Source organism: Sphaeramia orbicularis, chromosome 16, assembly GCF_902148855.1.
Source record: "Sphaeramia orbicularis chromosome 16, fSphaOr1.1, whole genome shotgun sequence".
NCBI lineage: Eukaryota > Metazoa > Chordata > Actinopteri > Kurtiformes > Apogonidae > Sphaeramia > Sphaeramia orbicularis.
This window is the reverse complement of record NC_043972.1, coordinates 35,636,683-35,659,996: the sequence shown is the minus strand read 5'-3', so window position 1 is coordinate 35,659,996 and position 23,314 is coordinate 35,636,683. Positions and strand designations below refer to the sequence as shown.

General features: G+C 39.0%; 2 protein-coding genes across 3 annotated transcripts; one reads left to right on the top strand and one right to left on the bottom strand.

Moving 5' to 3' along the window:
• The first annotated feature begins 545 nt into the window (after positions 1-545).
• Positions 546-8,508, top strand: osgin2 (oxidative stress induced growth inhibitor family member 2). Of its 2 annotated transcripts, none has more exons than XM_030158321.1 (6): positions 546-816; positions 3,727-3,819; positions 4,438-4,574; positions 5,240-5,431; positions 5,528-5,619; positions 5,704-8,508. In XM_030158321.1, exons 2-6 carry the CDS (start codon positions 3,753-3,755, stop codon positions 6,872-6,874), a joined length of 1,659 nt encoding a protein of 552 aa, XP_030014181.1. In that variant the 5' UTR covers positions 546-816; positions 3,727-3,752; the 3' UTR covers positions 6,875-8,508. The 2 variants fall into 2 exon arrangements, with proteins under 2 accessions (XP_030014181.1, XP_030014180.1); XM_030158320.1 differs by lacking the exon at positions 546-816 and adding an exon at positions 854-1,000.
• An 86-nt stretch (positions 8,509-8,594) lies between these two features.
• Positions 8,595-23,043, bottom strand: nbn (nibrin). The gene is made up of 17 exons (XM_030158319.1): positions 22,900-23,043; positions 21,000-21,121; positions 18,139-18,266; positions 17,808-17,967; positions 17,618-17,721; positions 17,393-17,510; positions 16,214-16,404; positions 15,994-16,091; positions 15,110-15,242; positions 14,843-15,024; positions 14,398-14,572; positions 12,234-12,852; positions 12,036-12,125; positions 11,180-11,320; positions 10,772-10,885; positions 10,645-10,694; positions 8,595-10,005 (listed from the first exon to the last, which is right to left on the bottom strand). The coding sequence occupies exons 1-17, from the start codon at positions 22,928-22,930 to the stop codon at positions 9,972-9,974; spliced, it is 2,490 nt and encodes an 829-aa protein (XP_030014179.1). The 5' UTR covers positions 22,931-23,043; the 3' UTR covers positions 8,595-9,971.
• Positions 23,044-23,314: the final 271 nt, after the last annotated feature.

Genomic DNA, 23,314 nt, shown 5'->3' with positions numbered 1-23,314 from the left:
AGGCATTTACCACTCTGAAGCACAACAGCACAAGTGGTAAGGTCTTTCTATGATGTTAAAATAAGCTGCTAAAACAAAACAATGAATCTTAAATGGTGGTTTCATTGCTGAATTTGTCACTAGATGGATTTGGAACTTGTTCACTTCTCAGCTGTGGGTTAAATATTATTATCAGCAGTGATTTAAGGAATGTGCACCTGTCAGTCATGTGTTTTGCAGCTCTGGCTTTTTGACAAATAAGAATAGGAAAGAGCAGATGTAAAATTCAAACTACTATCATTACTTATCACTAAGACTAGTTCAGTTAATTTGTCCACTAGGCTATAAAAATGGGCGTTCAGACAATAAATCCACGGGATCAGGTTTGGTTTTGTGGGGTGTAAACTGACTAATATTTCAGGACACACTTTTTTTTTTTTTTTCGTGTGAGCATAAATAAAATTGGGCATTATCTGGACATTGAATTCCTCCAACAGGATCAAAGTGCTGAGTGGGAGCCCACGCAGTGCGCAGCAGCGTGTCGGCGGCGCTGTGAGGATGCTGTGGAGAGATGCTCTGATTCCGGTTTGCCTCCTCTTCCTCCGTGAACGCGCTCACGTCTGCCGGTGCGGAGCGAAGATGCGCATGTGACGACAAAAGCAAACGCAGGACCCGGTTTCACCAGGACGCACACACACACACACACACACACACACACACACGCGCATACACACACTATGCGTTCAAGACTCAGAGAAGATCTACCTCTCTGAACGACGTGTACAGCCGAACCAGACCTGAGCATAAGCCGGTCTGCGTGGATTTAACCCCCCCGAGGTGAGTGTGCGCGTGTGTCTGTGTGTGATGACGACAGAGAGGTTGGCTTATTATCTCATGTAAGACCCCCGGACAGTTGCATAGGTCCTCCCACCGGTGTCTGCCTATTTATACGAGCAGAAACACCACCGTGGGTCGTGATAACAGGAGGCGACTTGGAGATAGAGAAATAAGTCACAGCGCGGTAAGAGATCCCGTTCTTGACCGAATGGTGCGGATGTCCGTGAGTGTGTTTGACCTAAATTATGCAATGATGGTGACATAGCCGCAGTCGCATGTGCTACTTGTGCGTTATTGGACGCAGGGTGCACGGGCGGCGACTCCAGTAGTAGAGGGAGGTTGGATCAAAGCTGTGGGTCCATGTGTGCGTTGGCTTCACTTCATCCAATATATGAGCATCACCAACATCCATGAATATAGAACCAGTCTAGTGCTATGTTCAAGTTAACCTCATTCTCAAACTGACCTGAAGGCTGGTTTTATGCAAATTAGCACAAGTGGAGACAAAAACAAGGCTGTAGATGGATGTAGGCCAGTGAAAATCAAACGCACCTCACAAACTGAGGATGAAGAGGAACTACTATTAGTTATTAGAATTCAAAGTAGAGTTATTCAGTTTATGTCAGTGGAATATGTGTAATTAAGTGTACAGGTTTTTAGTTTAGTTGGAGTATTTTCCCACTGGTAATCCTTTACAAAAGTAGCCTATATGCTCCGTCCTGTGCACAGATGTTGTAAAATGCGCATATGTAGGTGCATGAAATAAACAGCACCACATCAAACAAAAACGCGGGTGTATTATTAATATCATAGCATGTTGTTGTTTTTTTGTTGTTTTTTTTAAACAGAATGTATTTTTCGTTGGGTGATCTGCCATCCAACTCTACATTCATGCAATTAATTAAAGAGTTGGACATTTGCAAAGAAGCTTGTTACCGCATTTTTGCAAGTGTTAAAGATTAATTAATAATTAACAAGCTTATACAAAGCACAGAGGCTTAATGTCAGTGTTCACTTTTACATTAGACACAGTTCAAAGAAAAATAAAGTACTGATGCATTCACAGTTTAACACTGTGAGTGCATCATGTACAGAAGCAGGTAGGTTGATGCAACAGCAGCAACTTATGACAGATGAGAACTAGTGGAGTTAATATGACCGGGGTTATTATTTCAACAGTATAAAAACTGTACAAAATTCTGTGTGACCATATTATCTAACTGTTGTTGAAAACCCCAAGTGACCGACCTTGGAGTTCAGCTTATTTTATCACACAGTAGGTAACAATAAGCATTCTTGAAATACTCCATACTGTTGTTTGGTCAAACAGGAAAATGTTGCAGACCTGTTTAACACATACATGACTCTGCAACTTATCGACTTTTATTAACTCATTTTGATGTAGTATGCAGGGCTATATATTGCTCCAGACTGGACTTCTATTTTATCAAAATGTATGTGTTTTATAATTTTTTTTATACTGATGCACATTCCCCTGGCCTTGTTTGATTGATGTATTATGTGAGTGTGGTTGTGTGAATTTTCATGTTGTAGTTGTTTTGTTTGTAGGTTTTAAGGACTGCTGCACTTTGTATTCAAAATGCAATGACAATAAAGACTTGTATATTATCTTACGTCATACTATAAATGTTATGAATAGGATAGGATAGGAATTAAAATGTTACCACAGAGTTTTGGAAGGGCAAAGTAAAAGGTCTGGCCAAAATTCCAAATTACATGACTGTAAACACTGTTGGATTTGTCAAATTGGGCAATGACATGGAAATACCAGTATCAACGTGCCAACTGGGGGCACACATTCCCCAACCGGGGCAGGCAATGTGTGGAATCTCAGTGCTTTGACTGAAAAGCATAAACAAGCCCACCACCAAAGATAACCGGTTGGCTTGCAGACAGGTCAGACATGGGGGAGGAGGGAGGGAAAGAGGGACGCATGTGAAATGAAGTGGACTGTATTGGCAGCAGGCGGACAGAAGTTTTAAGGGAAGTGAGTCAGAGTTATGGGACGCGAGACAAATACAGCACCAGTAGTGTTTTGGTTGGTATGAAAGTGGGGCAAGCAGGCACAGTTTGTGGCTGTTGGGTAATGTTTTGGTGGGAGTGTCTGTGAGTGTTTGTGAGTGGTGGGTATGGGAGGAGGAATTGTGATGGTTTGGACTGTCAGCATGCCAGGGCCACATTCTCATCCTGCTGCCGCTGAAAGAGGCGGTAAAGACATAAACAGGACCAGTAGGATTAGGGCCCACTCGGAGAAGTGATCAGGGGGGATTTGCTGCCCGGCGGGTACACAATGGCATTGTCGTGTAACACACAGACGCACACTACACATGCTCAACGGCGACATTTCACAACAGACCCCAAGCCTACATAAATCTGATTAGAACACCCTTTTGTTTGGGAAGCGGCACCGGGGTTAACAGAGGCTAGCTCTGCCGCAGGCCATGTTTGGAAGCACAGGGGTGTGTGGACGTTGGCGAGACGGCAAAGAGAAAGGATGGAGGCACGTTGTGTTGTGGCGGGGTGTTTCCACGTGTGTGAAGCTCCAGACAGACGGGGAGGGTCATGGCTGTGTGTGGAAGCACAATAACAGGATGAATAAAGGGTGTTTTTTCTCCCTCTGTGTGTTTCTAAGTCAGCTGATGACGGTGGATGGAGACAGATCCAGGATCTAAGCTAACATGAGACAACAACACTGGCATGCGGACACAAAGAGCAAGCCAGTTTGAACCTGTTTCAAATAATCTGACCCAGAAAATGGAGGCGGGGGTCGGGGGAGGGAGGTGGGGGACAAATCCCGAATGAGCCTTCACATTTAGTTAAATTATAGAAAGCTGCTGAAACGTCTGTGCAAAACTTTGTTCTCATTTCTGTCATTGTGTTCCTCCTCAGTGCCGGCTTTGGCCCAGGCTGTAGCCATGCCCCTACTGGAAGAGACCACTCTGCCACAAGAGCACCCACCTACTGTTCCTGTGGTCATCATAGGTAAAAATGTCACCTTTAGCCTTACACTGGTTCTACACCTGCACACCACAGATGTAATCCTGCACTGTTTAATCTACCTGATTTTATGATCTTGAATAGGGTTTCTATAGCAGTGGTTCCCAAATATTTTCAGCTCAGGATCTAAGGAGCTGGATCCATGTATCGCAGCATTGTTAAATATTTGATTGACAGTTGGTGACTCAATAAAAAGAGGTCCATGCCCTGTTTTGTGTTCTAACACTATGCTTGGTAAAGGGCAGCCTATAGGTACCAGATGCTTAAGATCTTAGTGATCATTTTTAATCAAATTTAAGTTTTGGACTTATTCATATATTACATGCATGGTATGTACTACATGTGTGGTCCTATGCAGTGGTAGGTTTTAGTTAAGACTGTGGTCAAAGTGAGTTAGGGGGTTCTACATTTTACCAATAGGTAAGGCTTAGTGATAAGTTTAAAAATTTATATCTTGAGATACAGAAGAGCTTGACTCACAGTAACAAAAAGATAGACAAATTAAATTAGATCAAATGTTTGTGGCAATTAAGCAAATAGGACCTGCAGACATCCATATGCCACAACAAATCTAATGCATCACTTCTCTGGGTCTGTCTTTAGGCAACGGGCCATCAGGTATTTGTCTGTCCTACCTGCTAAGTGGTTATAAGCCTTATTTGGACACAGCAACGGTTCATCCAAACCCAATACTGTACAGAAAACTGCAGGAGACCAAGCACCTACCCATCACCGAGCAGGTAAAAACACCTAGGCATACACAGGAGTATGTATGACCACACAGTCACTCAGGTGGAACATGGTTAAGCCTGATTATTTTGGGGCTTTTTGCCTTTATTTTATTGATGAAAGTGGATAGACAGGAAATGTGGGAAGAGATTAGGTGAATGATGTGAAGAAAATGACCTGCCAGCCAGCAATCGAACTAGGTACTCACTGCTCAGGGCATTTTCGCCTGTGTGGTATGAACCTTAACCACTCAGCTATGAGACCTCAAAGGCCTCCAATTATTACATAATGTAGTTTTTGCAATTGTAGTTAATTACAATGATTTTGGATAATCTTTTAAACTCACCAGCATGAAACGGCTGCATGAAAGTAACAGAATGAGTATTTTTTTTATTATTTTCCCATCTGTCTGGCACCTTGGCCTTCAACTATTGAATGGCACCTTAGTACCACCAACTATTTACTTATGCTCCCACGTTCAATGCGCATCTAAGTTTCTTCATCTTCTTTATGAGATGTGTGTTTTTAAACCATTAGTAGTATTAGATCCTATTAGTAGCTTAAAATTAACAGCAAAACACAATTAATTCATTAATTACAATTAGTTGTGTTACAGAGATCAATATTCCACAACTAAAACAGCCCTAATCATTGTAGCCATTTTCTCCCCTTGTAGGACCTGGAGTATCTGAGTGAGGGTCTTGAGGGGAGGTCAAGGAACCCTGTCGCTGTACTGTTTGACACCCTTTTGCACCCCAATGCTGACTTTGGCTATGAATTCCCACCAGTCCTTCAGTGGAGGAGGGACAAGCAGCAGCACATTCCACATCTGGTGCTGGGAAGATCAACACCTGGAGGTGCCTGGCATGTAAGAACTTGAAACATCCTCAGCTTCCCACTTTAAGCTATTCTGGCTTTACCCCTCAAAAAACCAGACATTTCCTTCCATGTCATTTCTTCTCAGGCAATGGAAGGCTCCATACTAACTATTAGTCTTGGCATCTGGATGGAACTTCCTGGGGTTAACTATCGAGACTTGATCAATGGGAAACGCAGGTAAGACTGGCATGACTGACTGCAAAGACAAGCTTCAGCTTACTTCTGTGCTCTCTGTTCTCATTGTCTCTGTCTTCTCTCCAGGGATGTAACTAGTGACAGAGCCACTCCAGAGGAGATCTCATCCTACTACCGCAACTATGTGAAGCTAAAGGGCCTCCAGAAGAATTTTGTTGACAACACTTATGTGACCTCTGTCCAGAAGCTCTGCCGTGGACAAGAGGGGGAAGGTCTGGAAAATGGGCACACTGATCAAGGAGATGGAGGGATGGGAGATGGTGGGAATGAGGGCTTTGAGGGAAATGGAGTTGAATGTGGAGGGGGGGCTCTCTGGGAAGTAAGGGGATACCAGCAGGTGCAGAGCGACACCCATGTCCCCTTCTCTCTGTTTGCTGAGAATGTTGTTCTGGCCACCGGTGCTTCAGATTCACCTGTTCGATTAGGTGTAGAGGGAGAGGACCTTCCATTTGTATTCCACAGCATTTCAGACCTAGGTTTGGCTGTGAGCCGGAGGAAGCTGGATATGAACTCTGATCCAGTTTTAATCGTAGGCGCTGGTTTAAGTGCTGCAGATGCAGTTCTGTGTGCTTGCAACAGCAACATCAAAGTGCTACATGTGTTTCGTAAGAGCACAGATGACCCAGACCTCATCTTCAAGCAGTTGCCAAAAACCCTGTACCCAGAATACCACAAAGTCTACAACATGATGTGCTCTCAGACCTACACAAATGTGGCTCCTTCCTCTGCTTCAAACAGACCACAGGCAGTGAGCATTGCTTCTTCGGTATGTGCCAAGATGTGCCCAAAGCCTCAACTTGCCACGACTAAAATGACTGGTAATGCAAGTGTTAGCCTGTTTCCTGACTACACCAGTTTCCCAGAGCACTGTGTGGTGTCCTTCCAGTCTGACATGAAGTGCTTACTTCAGGGGAACAATTCCCTCAAAGCATTCAAAATCTCAATGGTCTTGGTGCTGATTGGAACCAACCCAAACTTATTTTTCTTGAAAGGTCAGGGCCAGTATCTCAGTCAGGATCCAACAAAACCCATCTCTTGCAAGCAGAATCCCATTGACATCCACCCCTACACTTTTGAGTGTACTAAGGAGCCAGGTCTGTTTGCGATGGGCCCACTGGTGGGAGACAACTTTGTTCGCTTTTTGAAAGGTGGTGCTTTAGGCATTGCCTCTTGTCTGCTGAAGAGACTCAAGAAGAAAGGGAAGCTCATCAGCAATGGAGGGAATGACTTTATTTGAAAACATGACAGAGAAGAGAGGGGTACATGTTGGGCATAGGGCCAACATTTCTAGTGCTCTTACCAACTGGTGCAAAGAATGAAGGGCAAAACCAGACCTGTAATATGTTTTCATTGTTAATGCAGTGTTTTCTCATCCAAACGGCAATTTTGCAACTTTGTAAGACCAAAAAGACAAAGGATGTAAACTAATTACTTTCTAAAGAAACAATGGACTGCTTTTAATAGTTAAGTCAGACTTCATAAGAAGTTCCAACAAGTCCAAGCTACTGTGTGCCAATGTTTTCTAGTCAATCTGTAACCTCATAAAAGAATGGGACCTTATTTTCATCAGGGTTATTTTTTGTTCACCATGTGTCTTTCAATCCATCTACTAGCAACACTTGATTTGCTGTTGTATTATTTTAGCTGGGCCCTTTAGCAGAGGGAGTACTAAAATATAGAAACATTAATAAACAATACTGTATAGCTATTGTTCTGTAAGTGATGGGCACTCACTAAGAGACTTGGGACTAACTATTAGTAGAAACCATAAGTGGATGTTTGCAATATGATCTGCAAACAAGATTTGTGTCTGAAACTGTGACCTAACAAGCTCATAGCTCAACAGTCCTAATGTTCCTGATTATTCTGAGCCTATCTTCATTTGCTTTTATGGTTCAATTTCTGAGGATTCTTCATTTAGCTGCTATTATTGGTAGCTGGAGCCATACACATAAAAACTTAAAAAGTCTAGTAAATCTGACCTCATTGCTTCCATAATTGTGCAACTTCCAAGGCTTCCTATGCAACCAATTACTCTTGCAGATCCAAATGTGTTCTATAAAGCTGGTTTTAATCTCATCATTACCTATTCGCTTTTACTTACCAAGTTTTCTGGGATTAAAGACTGCTGGTGTTTTGCATTTTTCCACATTACAGTAAAACAGGGGTCACATAACTTAAAGTACTTTATTAAAGTTAAATTCAGTTACAACAACCTTTTTTTTTATTTTTTTTTTAACTTTATTTAGCAACAGAGAAGAGAACAAAGAGGAAACAATGCCAGGGAGAAATCTATTAAAAAAACAGACCTCCCTGCAAATTATTTTCATACGATCCAAAATAAAATAAACAAAAGTATCGTAATTAAACCCAGCCTTTTAAACTAATTGGTATTATGATCATCAAATGGTCAACTACAATTTAATTATAGCCAATATACAGTAATATAAAATTTAATTACTGCCTTCATTATGTATTTCTTTGGATGCCACTTTCAAACACTGCGGCTCACTCACTCACTCACTGCAAGAACAGATATTTAAAACATTTCTGCTTTTCAATTTTACCATCCAAGTAGTTATTTTTATTAAATCATATTTAATCTTTCACATTATCATGTAACTACAGTGTGCCAGTCATTACTTATTGTGGCTATCCCTGTTGAATCTAAACCAACACTAACAAGCAGTCGTATTATGTTTTTTTTAATATTGTGGAACATAATAAACTAATTTAAATTAACACTATAAACCAATTAATCACCAAATAACATTTCTCCCGCAACATTTTCTGAAATGTCATCTGGAAAGGAAAACTTCATATCATTCATACTAGAGTGATTAATGGAAACTAAACAGACATTTACAAATAGAACATCACTACACATTGTTCCCAACTGATCTGGTCACTATCAGAAAGGAGGCCTTGTGGACTTAATCCTTTCTTTTTGTTCTTTGTTTTTTTCATAATGGCCAGGTCTTTTGTGGCTCTATTTAAAGTAAACAGTTATACAAACAGTAAGTGTTGGCTTATAACTGTTCTATTAAGTGCCAAATAGCAGTTAAGAGAAGTTGTAAGGAGTTATAATTCTTGCAGGGAAACTCTCTACACTGAGAGTTTTTACCCTTCTACTGTACAATATGGTAGTCAGTAATGGGGGTAATACATTTACTAACATGTTACTGTAGTCGCATTAACTTTTGCTTTAACAATGTAGTAAAACACATATGTTTAATTTCAGGTAATCATATAGCAGTTATGTAGTGACTGTGTTACTTGTGTTTAATTAATGAATTTCAACAAAATTAATCCTTGATGCTTTTTCACTGATTTCTGATATATTTGTTTTGAGAAAAAAGTTAAATATATGCATGTAGGCATGAACTATTGCCTAGCAGCAGCTGCAGTGTACACAAGGCAGAAGTAATTTAAGAACACTTAGACAAATGCTTTTGAGGATGGAACAGGAGACTAGTTGTCTCAGAAATGAACGTAACGTCAAATTTAGCTTATTCAAGTAATTTTTAGAGTGCAAATACCTAAAAAATTACTTGACAGATTGATTTCAGAAGCTGAAGTAAGAGAGAGGACTTGCGTGCTTGAAAGCCAGTCTCCTAATTTCTTTTGCCACTGCTGCCCATGAAGGCAACTGACAATTTACTACTGCACAATTCCTGCTGAATGCGGAGCTAACTCTCAGCTTGTACATGTCACTTGTCAATGAGAAGGGACAGGTGGACTTCAACTACCTGCACAGGAAAAGCCTACATTGTTTAGCAAGATGATTGGTTTTCTGATTCTTTTCAATTTCAGATTAGTAAAAGTGCCTGAAGGGTTGGCTCATCCAAGATCACATAAGAAAACTTGAATCTTTCACTTCTTTCCCGGTCAACAAGTTTCTAGTTCAGCTAAAACCAGGGAACGCATTGGTCTTGACTTCAAAACAAAGGAATAGCTGCTTTCAGCATGTTGAGTTTCAATGCTCTCTTGTACAACTAAAGAGTTTTTAATGTTTGTATGCCATATTTTTTATTATTGACAAATAAAAACTTTGAAAAAAAAATGTCTAAACATGTTTTATTACATTTCTTGCTGTCAGTGACTTCATTTATGTGAAGCATGAAGATATTTATAGACAACTGGTGAAAGTGCAAAATGAAACATATTTTTCACTCTTTTAGTATCTTAGAAGGTTATGTTTTGTAATTATAAAAACTACAACTGAAATACAGATAACAGGAGTAATTATTTCTAATGTTCCACTTGTACAGTGTTGACATACTTTATCCCTCTGAAATGAATTCTCTTTGGAGGACCTCAAACATGAAGGCATTTCATCTTCTCTTGGCTAGTTTGGTGGGGTTGTACCTAAAGACACACACACACACACACACACACACACACAAAGATCTCACATATTGGTCCATGTCAGGATGGGCTTTTAACATTCCTCATGATCATTCCTCAATGTCCTTAGAGGCATTTGGAACAAACAATAAAAATAGCCCAAATTAAGTGCTGTAAAACACAGACAATGTTTGAACAGGTTAAAGCAAACAGGCTTCCTATAAACCACGTCTGGAAACTTCGTTTAGACCTACCAAAAAAATACTGGATTGTTTTCTTAGCGGTAGAGTCTGTTCCCTGGCTACGCATGACTGACTGAGCATGACTCAGTGATCAAACAGCTCAGCCTCGACACACACAAAATCAATCTCAGACTGTCTCTTTTCTGCTTAGTCAAAGAAAACACAGCAGCGGCAGCAACAGCGCAGACTTACATCACTTCTGTTACCCCGGCAACGGCTGTGACGAAAGAATTACTAAGTTCTGATTGGTTAAACTAAAGCTACAGTGGCCCCATATCCATAATTCTCACTTTATTATGTAGTCTGCACATGATTATAATAACTGAGGCTGTGCAGAAAGCTTCTTTTTCTAAAGCATTCATGTGAATGAAGCTGAGGAGCAGAAACAAAAAGATTATATTTTTCTACTGTTTCTCACCTAAACAGGTCGTCTCCTACGCTCTCATCCCGTCTGCTCTGACGCTCCTCCTGAAACAAAAACAGGCTCCAATCATGTATGAAATGTTCAGACAGGGACAGACAGACATGAGGACAGACAGTAATACCTCTGCTGCGTCTTTAAGCCACTCATCCAGATCAGAGTTCTTGCCTCTGTTGTGAACCAGGAGGTCTGACCCTCCTATGATGTGTGCCGAGCCCTCTGAACCTTGTACATGGACCTGTAAAAAAAAAAAAAAAAGCACAAAAAATTATTTATGATGCAAAAAAGGTTCTTAGGGTTAACTGTAAGAATTATGAGACCACCTGTAGAAATTCTTTTCACTTTTCACTACTTTGTCCATGGGTTAATAATAATTTCCAAACCTGTATATATTATAAGGAGAGAATATCAAGTTTATCAAGAATCCCAAACATTTTAACTCCACACAACAATGAGCCTGTTCATAGGGGTCAATGCATGTTTTAAACTTTAAAATGAAGCTCTGTATTGTGTCCCTGCATCATTGTCTGACCTTGCGGAAACATTTGAAGTTCTTTGCATAGCCGTTGTTCAGCATTTGCCATGGGGCTTTTTTGGGAGGTGCTGTCACAGTGAGAGATCTAAACTCCACCAACACCAGCTTTTTGAGAAGATCCTCCTCAATTTTTGATTCCTGCAAAGCAGACACAAAAAATGCCAAAGGGGTTTGTGTGATGCAGATGTACTGTATACCGTGTTAAACTGAAGGCTTTACAATGCTGCTTGGTGGGTTTTCTGGCAGAAATTTTGTTCCACATACATATATCTCTTATTACATGCCAACACTGGATAACTGACACTAGTAGGAAGATTAAACCATTAAAAATACTACACCATCTTTTCTAACATTAATATAGAAAATTAGCTCTTTGTCACAGATGAAAAACTGGGAGCACTCTGTAGACAAAGAAATAACTGATATCTGCCTGAAAATGTATCGATGGTACTATTCTTGATATACACCTCTTAAGCCTTGAAGAGACAGGAAACATCACTTAATATGAATAGTTTACAAAGTGTTTATACAGAATCTCATCTTATTATTGGATACCAGTAAAGACTGAAACATGAGATAATGCTCTTAAGACTGAACAGAGATGAAGCTGTGAGTCTATCAGAGTCTAATGCCTAATGAGTTCCTGCAGCACAGTTAAGAATTATGAAAATATACAAAAAGACAGAAATCCAGAGTAAGAATTGTAATCAAATGTAAAAAAAAAAAAAAAACTATTAAAAACTAGAAGGGCATGCACCTTCTAGTTTGGAGGATCTCTTGCATGATCCTGTTAGTAGACAGACAAGTACTAAAAAAAACACAAACTCTTTGACGAGTATTATTAAAGACTTACTTGTATCTCCTGTTTGATGGTGACTGGTTTCACAGGGGTCTCAGTCAATTCTTTAGGGTGACCAATTTCAGCTTTGAGCAGCTCTAAATCCTACAGTAATAAAAGGATGCAAATCCAGATTTAGTTTTCGTATTAATTTCTACTCTCTGGGTTCCTAGATGAGTAAACCATACATTACAGATAATCATGTGTGCTCACCTCAACATCATCCTCCTCAAAAGGGGATACATTCTGGTTTGTTGCAGCTGAAGGTTTGCTGGATTCATGAGAACCTCTACTGTATTTTAACGGCTCCATCTTTATGCGGATACTATGCTGTTCAGATTTAACATCCTGGTTCTTTCTGAATCTAGACTCTTTTTCCAGGTTTGCTTGTTGCCTTCGACTGGTGTCACTGCTGTCTTCCAAGTGGAGGCGCTGTCTCTTACTCGAAGCCTCCACAACATTAAAAACTTGTTTCTGTTTGGTTGACTCGTTGCTTTTTGACTGTACTTGTTGGCCTGAAGGTTGCTCATCAAAGCAGTCCATATCTAAAGACATGATGGACTCCAGTTCGTCCATCTTTATCTCTTCTTCCAATTCTTTCCTCTTTCGACTTTGTGCTTCCTTTTCGGCAACATCTGATGAAGCTTCTGACCGTCCAAGGAACAGATCATCTACTGAGCCCAGGGGAGTCTGGGATGCGGCTGCAGGGATTTTCTCTGACTGTATAGGTGTTTCCTTAGATGTGACTGATGGTGCCTGCATGGTCATTGAAGATTTCCACACAGGCTTCTTTGGTTCTGGCATCACAGCAGAGAGGTCATCCTCTAATGGCCTTAATGAAAATAACAGAATAAATACAATCAAAGACCCAAACATTCACTGGTGACCAAAATCAACGAATGATCTAAACTGTTCAGTTCCTGTTGATCCATTAATCCTATCAATACATGAAAATAACTGATGTAAAATACAGTTTGTCATCTTTTCATGGTCATCAGATATGACCTATCTGGATGTTCAGAGGCTCCATAGTGAACCTGGAAACACTGTTATCTTCAACAACATTGATTCACCAGTAAAACCTATGGAGTTTAATCAGTGACAGTGAATGGACACACTGGGTTTATGTCCAGTTAATGATAGATTTTACTGGAAAAAGTCACTTTTTCTTCAGTTTTCTCTGTTTATCATATAATAACCCTCAACTTTAATCTGAGCTTTTATGAACATTTACATGATCACAGTACCTTAAACATGGTTTCTGCAGGTATCAGCAAATCTAATTTGATGGTTTTTAATGCCCTTTTTAATGCCACTTTAAACAAATTTAATGCCCATGTCTAACTGCAGACACAGTTTTATAAATAGTTTTATATACAGTTTTATGACGGTTAACCGTTGACAGGCTTTAACCAGGTTCTAAATAGTTCCTCCTCCAATCACTTCTGCTGAAACTTGCATTTTCCCATTTTTCCGAAATTTGCAAATAATCCCTCCGCTCTTTCGCCACAGCATGAGCCGCTCACAGCATGTTGCATTCCATGCATCCAGTGTTGCGACTTCGTGTATTGACGATAAACAACAGCCAATTAAAGGGTTCTCCCTGTCAATCATCACACTATACTTCCGGTCAAAATTATTAAATGTTTATATAATCAAAATAAATCGTGAATAAAAATGCTTTTTTTCCATCAAGTGTATTAAATTTTTTCAATGTCTCTGGACATCAAATTTAATGCTTTTTAATGCCATTTAAGGCCTTAATTTTCACAAAATCTATTTAATGACTTTTAATGCTTTTTAATGACCTGTAGAAACCCTGTTAAATATAGGAAAATACCTAATTTTCACTTAAAAATACAAAATACTGAGCATAGCATTATAATAAACGGTGATACATCACTTAAGAAAGATTAAGTATAGAGAAAAATTAATTTGAGAACTGCCACAAAAGTAGCACTGGGTCTTTATGGGTTAATTTGCTTTTTAATGTATCAAAATAAAATGCTTTAATAATTATCAAAATACATTTTACTAAGAGGCACAAGTGCAAAGCAAGCATCCTGTAAAGCAGACTATAGTGCCATTTCTTTCTACTCATTTCAGTACAGTAGGAAAATCAATTCACATAAACTTGAAACCTGAATATTAGATAAGCCATTACAGAAAACATCCATTTGTTCATCCACCCATCTATTAGCCAAACTGCTAACACGGATCAGGGTCAGGAGGTTTAAACATAATGCCTGCTTTTATGGAAGCAGTGAAAAAAAAGAAAACACAGAAAAAGCAGTGTTGCAGGAAGTCTCGATTGATTTGGAAAGTCTGCCCTACATCACCATACTACAAGCACAAAAACAGCCCATTAAATCCTCACCTCTTCTTGCTGACAGGCTGAAAGAAATTGGTAAGAGTTGACTGTTTCTGGGGTGAACTTTGTGCAGAGGTCTTCAGTTTCTGAGGAGACTGTTTCTGTTGGAATCTCCTGATACCACCTTGGAATTCAGGAAAAGATGACTGGGATCTGATGCCATTGCTTTCTCCTCCTGAAACTGAAAGTGACAGATGTAGAGAGTGTATTACAGACAGCAGATGATGCAAATGATCTAAGGTGAGCTATTTTAAGCTTCCACAAACCCAAAATATGACTCAAGTCAGAGTTCTGTACATTCTTACATTTAAGATGCAGAAGTTATCATACAGTCCTAGTTTATGATACACATTTTAAAAGGAGAAAAAGAACAACAGCATCAGATTAGTGCTTAATACTCTACTTTAATTCTGCTACTAAACAGAACATTTCCAGCCCATCCTGCAGCTACCTGCCACTTTGGATTTTGACGTCTTCTGTTTTGAGTCTGTATCCTCCACTGCGTGGTATGATAAATTCAGCGACTCAGCCACAATGCACTGTGTGTCCATCTTCTTCTGCTGGTTCTGGTTTGGTCTCTTATCAGGAGTCTCTCCCACTGATGTGGCCACAGTAACCTTCTTGAGCTCCATCCTAATACAGTGAAGTCATAAAAACCAGAATAAAGTAAAGTTCTGACAGTTTTAGCAGATAACTTATCCTCTGTGTGTGTCTGTACCGTTGCGATGGCTCGGTGTTTGCTGCGTAAGCTGTGATGTTCTGTGACGTTGCAGGTAACACAGTCTCATCCACTGCTACACTTTGTGACAGAGAAGCACTTGGAATTCTGGGTTTCACCTTTGGCACTGGTTCTAAAACACAAAGATAAAATAATCCTCTTATTAGGATTAAAGGTTTCTGTGATGATTTGTGCAGACTTGTGTCCTTATGTGTTTACATTTGTGTTGTTGTCTTTGTTGTGGTCTGTGGAGCTGGACATCTGTTGACATTAGCTGACTCCATTTTTAAGCTAACAGTATGTAGTGTTGTGCACTGTGCAGCTGCAGTGGAGCAGAAGAGATCTTATGAAGAACCTGAGGGCAAGCTTTAGCATTTTTCAGGAATTCCAACCCGAACTCTCTTCATAGAAATCGGCGTACAAATAACTGAGACCAGTGAGCATGTGTACATGCATACTGTTATTTCAAATATGAATTTGACAGATATCATGTAAACAGTGTAAAAATTCAGATTAAGACATGAGATATGCTGATATTATGTCAGTTTAAGAGGACATGTACACAGCAGATTTGGAAAATGAATATACTTTTTGTTTTTAATTGCAGGTTACAACACACAGCCTGTATTTACAGTCAGATGGACTAAAGACAAAGATCCACTCTGGTAAAGATGGAGGAATCAAAGATAAAACTAATTTCAACAAATGAGCAGCTCCCAGCAGAAAACAGACACCAACACAAATGTCATGTAAGCACATAAGTATCTGTGAATCTTCTAAGTATACTTTTAATTCAACAACTACATTCAGAAAAACAATTCAAATAAAATATAACTGAATAGATCAACAAATGCTTTTCAGCTTCCTTAGGGACTATCACTCACCTGAGTCAGGTGAACTGGAAGGATTGCAGTACTTTTCACAGGAAGCATATATGGCAGCCAATCCAATTTCAGACTCTGTGATCAAACGAAGGCCTTTTCTGGACACATGGAAAATGAAAAAAAAAAAAGCAAACAGAAAAAGAGCACAAACTGTGAACTAAGCAAGCAAACTATAAAAACAGGCTTGTCATTCTCTACATAACCAGAGTAAACCTTTAACCTTTCAACAATATTCTTCACAGAGGCTGCCCACTCAGTGGCAGTGGATGACATCAGAGTTTGGGAGCTGCCTGTTGTAAACTCGACCACGCAGCTCTGTGGAGACTCCAGAAGGTCCAAAGGCAGGGAGCCCTCCTCCAGCAGCTGGTTCCTACCACCTCCAAAAGTCACTGCAGAACTCAAGCGCTTGAGCTGCAAACATCGCAAAAAGGCAACAAATACACAACCATGAACTTTACCTGCACAGTGATCCAGATAAATGAAAAAGGTTATGACTGATGATAAAATCTATATTATAAAAGGGAAGTGGACTCTGTATGTGCATCACAGGCATCACACAAAATCTGGAAAGAGCTGACTGCTGCAGCTTGGCATACTTATGCATTTTAGGTCAAGGAAGAGACTAGCAAAAACGGCAAGTTGATAGGACCAATATTTTGGGAGATATTAGTAATTTTGGAATAAAATAGCCTTACAATCATGTTGCTATGCCCAGAATCATAGAATCATCATTGAAGTGGGTTACCTAGCAACAGATAAACAATAGGGCCACATTGCCATGGTGTCAAATTTCATGTGCAGAGACAGACATGCCAGCTGAGAGGTTATTCAACTGAAAATGCCAGTGGAATTTACCAAGAAAGTAAAGCAAGTAAAGGAATGAACTGGATCAGAGTATCTAGATCCTGTGGTTCCCCACGGGTCAACACCCTAGTTACAATGAACTGTGGAAGTTATGTTATTCCTAAATAATGCCATATATACAAATAGGTAAGTGTACAATGCAAGCCTGCTTCATGCATCCTGTCTACGTTCCTCTGATAAAACTGAGCTCATTAGGACGGAGCAGATTTTTTGCGTTCTGCTATTCTGCAGCAGCAGACACAAGCTACAAGACTGCAGTAATAACTATTTGATAAACTGACTGTTAACTATATTGTTGAACTGATAAGATGAGATACAAACAAAGTGCAGAAAGACAGGCTTTCTATAACAGTCTTTATAACGCTCATTAGATTCATTATCTTTGATAAGGGAAGATAAATACAGAGCAGATGTAACTGATCTCACTACAACCCTGCTATTCTGTGACTTCCTCATGCAAACAGGACTCCAACAGTCATCTGGTACTTTGCACAGCATGAAAATGTTACAGGATCACAAAGAAAGAATTACACACCTGCTTGGCACTAAGAAAAATGAAAGTCTTTCCTGTGAAAAGCTGTTTGCGTATTGGAATCGCTCCGAGGTTCACATCCTCTTTGCTTAAGCTGGGCTCGTCTATCACTGGGATGAACCTAAAAACAATGAACAGAGATGAGATTATTTTGGGCGCAGTGTCACCTCTGATGTTTGATTTATCCTCAGCATGATTAGTTTTACACATGAATGGGTTGTTTTATACCTCTCAGCTTTGGGAAGAGGTAATTTTTGCTGCATGGCTTTGATGAGCTCTGAGAAATACTCTGGCTTCACAACAGGACGGCAGCACAGTAGAGCAGAAATTGTCTAATGAGGAACGCAGGGAAAATATGGTAAGAGTAATACTTAGGGACAAATTAAACCCTTATGCTAGAGAGGACACAACGTCTGACCTTTATGGTGACTTTAACTATTGGCATAACCAGGTGTGTGCAGTCCTGAGTCCATGTGTTGACCAGTTTTCCCCCTAGAGGCAGAAGAGCCTGGGAGAGCGACACTTTGCCATTGTTGTCCAAACATGAAGAACACACTACTGGCTGCAGATGGTCCACACTGCAACAGTGAAGAGACAGAGGAACATAGAACAAAGAACTAATGAGTATATGAACCGTGTATTCATTAAGTTTTAAGGATTAAACAGCCATAAAACCAAAAATAAAATCTGTATTTTAAACATGTGACTTCATGAGGTAACACTTAAGTGATTATTTTTGTTTAACATACCTGAACTTGCTGTGAAAGACTCCAAATGTTACACTGTCCCCTGACTTCAGGTTCAGTGGTTCATCCCCCATCAGACGTTGACTGTTGACAAATGTGCCATACTTGGAAGTGTCTTTAAGCGTCAGAGTCTACGAGTAAAATAAATAAAAGTCAAAAATGATAAGCCTTTATATGCCGCAAATTCCCATTAAAAACTGACAGTTCATACATATTTCAGCACCACTGTACTGCATAACACATCTTTTTCAGTTATTCATATCTCAAGACGAAACCCATCACTTAAATTAAGAAATGTACAAGTTTTGAAAATAAATTTAAACCAAAGCTTTAGAACAAATGGAAACCGTGCAGCTTAGTCTGACTGTAAACTGATGAAATGAAAATGACATGAGTGTTAAAGTTAACAAAAAAATCTCTGTAATGTTCACTTTGACATGCTGAAAATATATTCAATTTATTCCTTATAATAAAGGTCAATTTCATTCAAACAAATGAAAGAAAAATGGAGGTTGTTAAAACATGAACATTAATTTCAAATTATTGTCTATATAAACCAATTAATCAAAACATACTGTACATAAAACCACAACTATATACTGTTTTATTTACAGGTTATTTTACAGTTTTTTGTCCCTTAAAATACCCATCCAGAAATTATTTTTCACAGCCACCAAATGAAATGATTATCTGCTCGGACGAATTACAGTTAATGTAACAGCACCACCCTCTGCCCTCTGCCAAAAGTGCATTCACCAAGGGAATGAATTAAGATTAATATCACTCATCTACTGGATAAATTATTAAACAAAAATCAAATTATGGAATGAATACAGAAAAAAAGATTAGATATCTTTAGTTTAGTATCTTATATAGTCACACCAACATTTGACATGATCTGCTATGGAGACTGGGTACGGAACACTTTTCTCTAACCGTTTTAATTTTCATAATACAATTTGGTGTGTTAATATAATGTGTTAGAACCCAGTATTTGTTGAGTAAAATGAATCCACTGGCTTCATATGTGCATCTTCTTGAAGAGTTTAAAGCAAATGACAATATCAACTCACACCTTAGATCAAATTACAGCTTGTATTGTTGGAAGATTTTTCAACAGAACAATGATGGATGTTTGCCATGAGAACTGAAGGCATAAGCTGATATCACACACAGCTATGGAAACCTATTCACACTATGTGCACAATTATGAGACAAGTGACAATTCTGACCTTATTATGTCCATGCATATTTTCACAACTCCCAATAGAAGAAGGGTACTGATACGGCTGTTATTTTAAAGGATGAGGTAGAGCAGGGGTCACCAACCCTGGTCCTCAAGATCTACTATCCTGCATGTTTTTGATGTTTCCCCCTTCCAGCACACCTGACGGTCATTATCAGGCTTCTGCAGAGCTTAATGATAGGTTTATCATTTGAATCAGGTATGTTGGAAAAGGGATACATCTAAAATATGCAGGATAGTAGCTCTCCAGGACCAGAGTTGTTGACCCCTGAGCTAGAGGGGCTTTTTAAGGTTGAAGATCGATTGAAAATCAACTCCAGAAACTACTACCAAGTTTCTGGAAGATACTTTCATCAAGCAGTGATAAGAGAAGCAACATTGCAGAAGACAATGATCTTTATGCAGGACAATGCTCCATCACATGCATCCAAGTACTGCTTGGCTCACCAACAAAGAGCTCAAACACAACCAAATAATGGCCTCAGCCCTCCCTTACCTGATTTAAATCCTATTGAGAACTCATGAGCCCCTCTCAAACATGAAATTCACACAATTTACACATTTCTTTGAACAGCACTTGGGGGGTGGTTGATCATGAACAGATCAAGAAACTGACATACTCCATGGATGGAAGATTTGTGGCAGTATTAAAAAGAAAGATGCCTACATTGGTCACTAAATATTTCTGAAAAGCCAAAAATTTGTCATTTTGAGTTATTTATTTTTTGTTACACTTGCTCTGACAATGGAGAATTAACAAGTGAGTATGAAAAAAACTACCTGCAAATTCAATACATAATAATTCTGTACAAAAGTTGCCTAATAAATTGGCAGATTTATATATTCCTCGAGAAAGTCAAAACTTCTTTGGTGAACATTAAGGTTTGAGGTTCACAAACATTTTAGATAGGCCCAAAGCATTTTATTTGTTTAATTGAGGAATATAATTTGCCTAATAATGGTGCACAATGTGTCTAAGTGGACACTTAGGGATTCATAGGTACATTCTTTGTAATTCAAGACACTAATTTGAGCGTGTATTTGTAGAGAACAAAATAATGAAAGGTGCAGTATGAGACTTTGAAAACTGCTTCCTAATAATCTTTGAACACAAGACTCGTGTTTTCAGAGAAAAGTTCAAAAATCATCATTTAGTCAAATAAACATTATCTGTAATTACAGCTTTCATGCGTTTTCAACCAGTGTCTCTCCTGTTGTTTGCTTTATGCCACTCACTCATTGTACAAGAATGCAGGAAATGCATCAGGTGACCAGCCAAACACCATACAGTTTATCAGTCCAGTCCTAAAGTTACTAGGCCTCACTTGAATTTTCAACAATCCACATTCCTTGTTCTTCATCACTTAAGAGCGACCTTCATAACAACCAACTTTCATACCAACATGAGCTGAACATTTTGTACAAGAAACTATGTCTTAAGAAACTATGTAAATGTACCCATCTAGAGTTTTACATCTATGATACACAGAAAATATTTACACTAAAAGGGCATCTTAAGAAAATAACCACATTTAAAACTGTCAAACACTTAAGTTGCACTATTGTTTTCATAATTAGGTTATCCTCCAGTCCATGAAAAGAACCGACTCTTTCTCACCTGTTCTGTTGCAGTGAAGTGAGCGTGAGCCCGACTGATAGACTGGTCATTGGGAAGGAGGATGTCACAATTCTTCCGTCCCACCACATAATCTTTACCTGAGACGAGATATTGGGTCTCACCTGCAAGCGACAGGAAGTTAGTAACAGAGTTTTTGACTTTGAGAACAATTTGAAACACTCATGAAAAAAGCAAAGTTTCAATGTTATTACACAAGAAGAGTAGAAATGTCAAAGCCTTCGATCAAAGTCTGTGAAGTTTGGCTGAGAAAATATTGCATCATAATCCAACTGGACCAGGATTAATATTTCAACAATAAGGTGCATCCTGCACAGCATGCATTCATAATACTTTCCCTTTTAACTACAACCATGAGTCCAAAAAAGGTGAGATGGGTAAAATGGAAAATATAATGCAATGATTTGCAAATCCCATAAACCCATGTTTTATTCACAACAGAATATAGAAAACACAGAACATGTTTACAATGAGAAAATGCACCATATTGAGAGAAAGTAGGGTAATTTTGACTTTGACTGCAGCAGCATGTCTCAAGAAATTTAACAGTGGCAACAGAGGACTAAAAATGTAATCTCAGAATTAAAGATGGGCAGAATCTGCAAAAAACGGTACCTACAAATTGTGAAACAATTTCAGAATAAACGTTCTTCAATATAAAACAGTGAAGACTTTGAATATCTCATCATCACCATATAATCAAAAGATTCTCTTGAGAGATCTCTATGCAAGTCCAAAATCAATATTGAATGGCAGTGATCTTCAGCCCTGGGGTTTAACTTCTGGCTTGTTACCAGTTCTTAGTTCAAAAGCCTGCATCTTTGATCGTACACAGGAGCATTAGTGCCTATGGAATCGACAGCCTTCACATATATACATAGTATGGAGATCTAAAAGGTTTTAAAGCAACCTATGCTCCCATCCAGACCTGAAGTTTTTCAGGGATGGCCTTTCATATTTCAGCAAGATAATGTTAAATTGCCAACTGCCTCTACAATGAGGCCATGCCGTTTTGGTAGATGCAGCATGGCTTCACAGCAGAAGAGTCCAGGTGCTGAACTGGCCTGCCTGGGGTCCAGACCTTTCACCTATTGAAAACATTTGGTGTATTATGGAACATGACAAGAAAACTCAGGACTGATGAACAGCAATAGTTTCTCAAAACATTCCTTTCACCAATCTCCAGCAAGTGGTCTCCTCACTTCCAGAAGTTTATGGACTGTTGTCAAAATGAGAGGGAATGACACACAGTGGTAAACATAGTCTAGTCCCAACTTTCTGGAAACGTGTCATCAATTTTAGATTTTTAAAATGCAATTTTAAATATTACATTTTCTTAGTTAAACATTTGATATCTGTTGTATGTTGTAGTAAGAATTTAATACGAGTTTGTAAAATTTGCAAATCACTATTTGTCTTTGTTTACATTTCGTACAGTGTGATTTTTTTATTTTTTATTTTTTTGTAAGATTTATTGTAGAATATAAAGTAATAATTAGAGTACTTCCATATACTGGTTCTATTACTTATGAGGATAAAGCCATACTTTGTCAAACATCAAAATTACATTAGACGGAAACACTAAAATACACGTGTCTACACATTAAAAGGAAAACTTTTGTGTCGTTGTTCATGTGCAGAAACAAACTCGTCACACCCACGCAGCAGCCTCCACCCCAAAAGCAGGGAACGCGATAAACTGTACAGCTAGCTTTTAGTTCACCACAGGCTTTAGGGTCGTTTTTAGCTCTTTGTCTTTATATTCAATCGATGGTTTTTCAATCACAGATACAGATTTGTGGTCACTAGCTAAACCTCCAGTCCGCTTAGCTCTGTGTGAAATAAGCTACCATTAAAATGTTGTGACTTAAGGAAAAGTTACCTCCAGACTGCAGAGGTGTCAGAATCCACATGGTTCTGCTTTAGTCTGCCACCAGTTCATTTAAACACACAAATGAGTCCATATAAGGCCTACATTTTAAATAAGTCCTTTCCCACAACTCTTACAAACATGCAGAACATTAACACCCGCCGCCACGTGACGTCATAATTCAGCGCCACTGCACCCTTTCAAAATAAACGTCAATCTTCCCTTTCTACTGTGTTTTAGGTCAATGAACCTCTCCACGATGAAAATTTTATTGGCGCTCTTATTTCGAGGACATAGACTGGGAAAAAGCATGGCTTTTACCTCACAAATACTGTATCCATAACAAAGTAAAAGAAATTCATTTCAAAATCCTTCACAAGATATATCCTGTCAACTCTTTCATTTCAAAATTCAAGGATGTGGATAA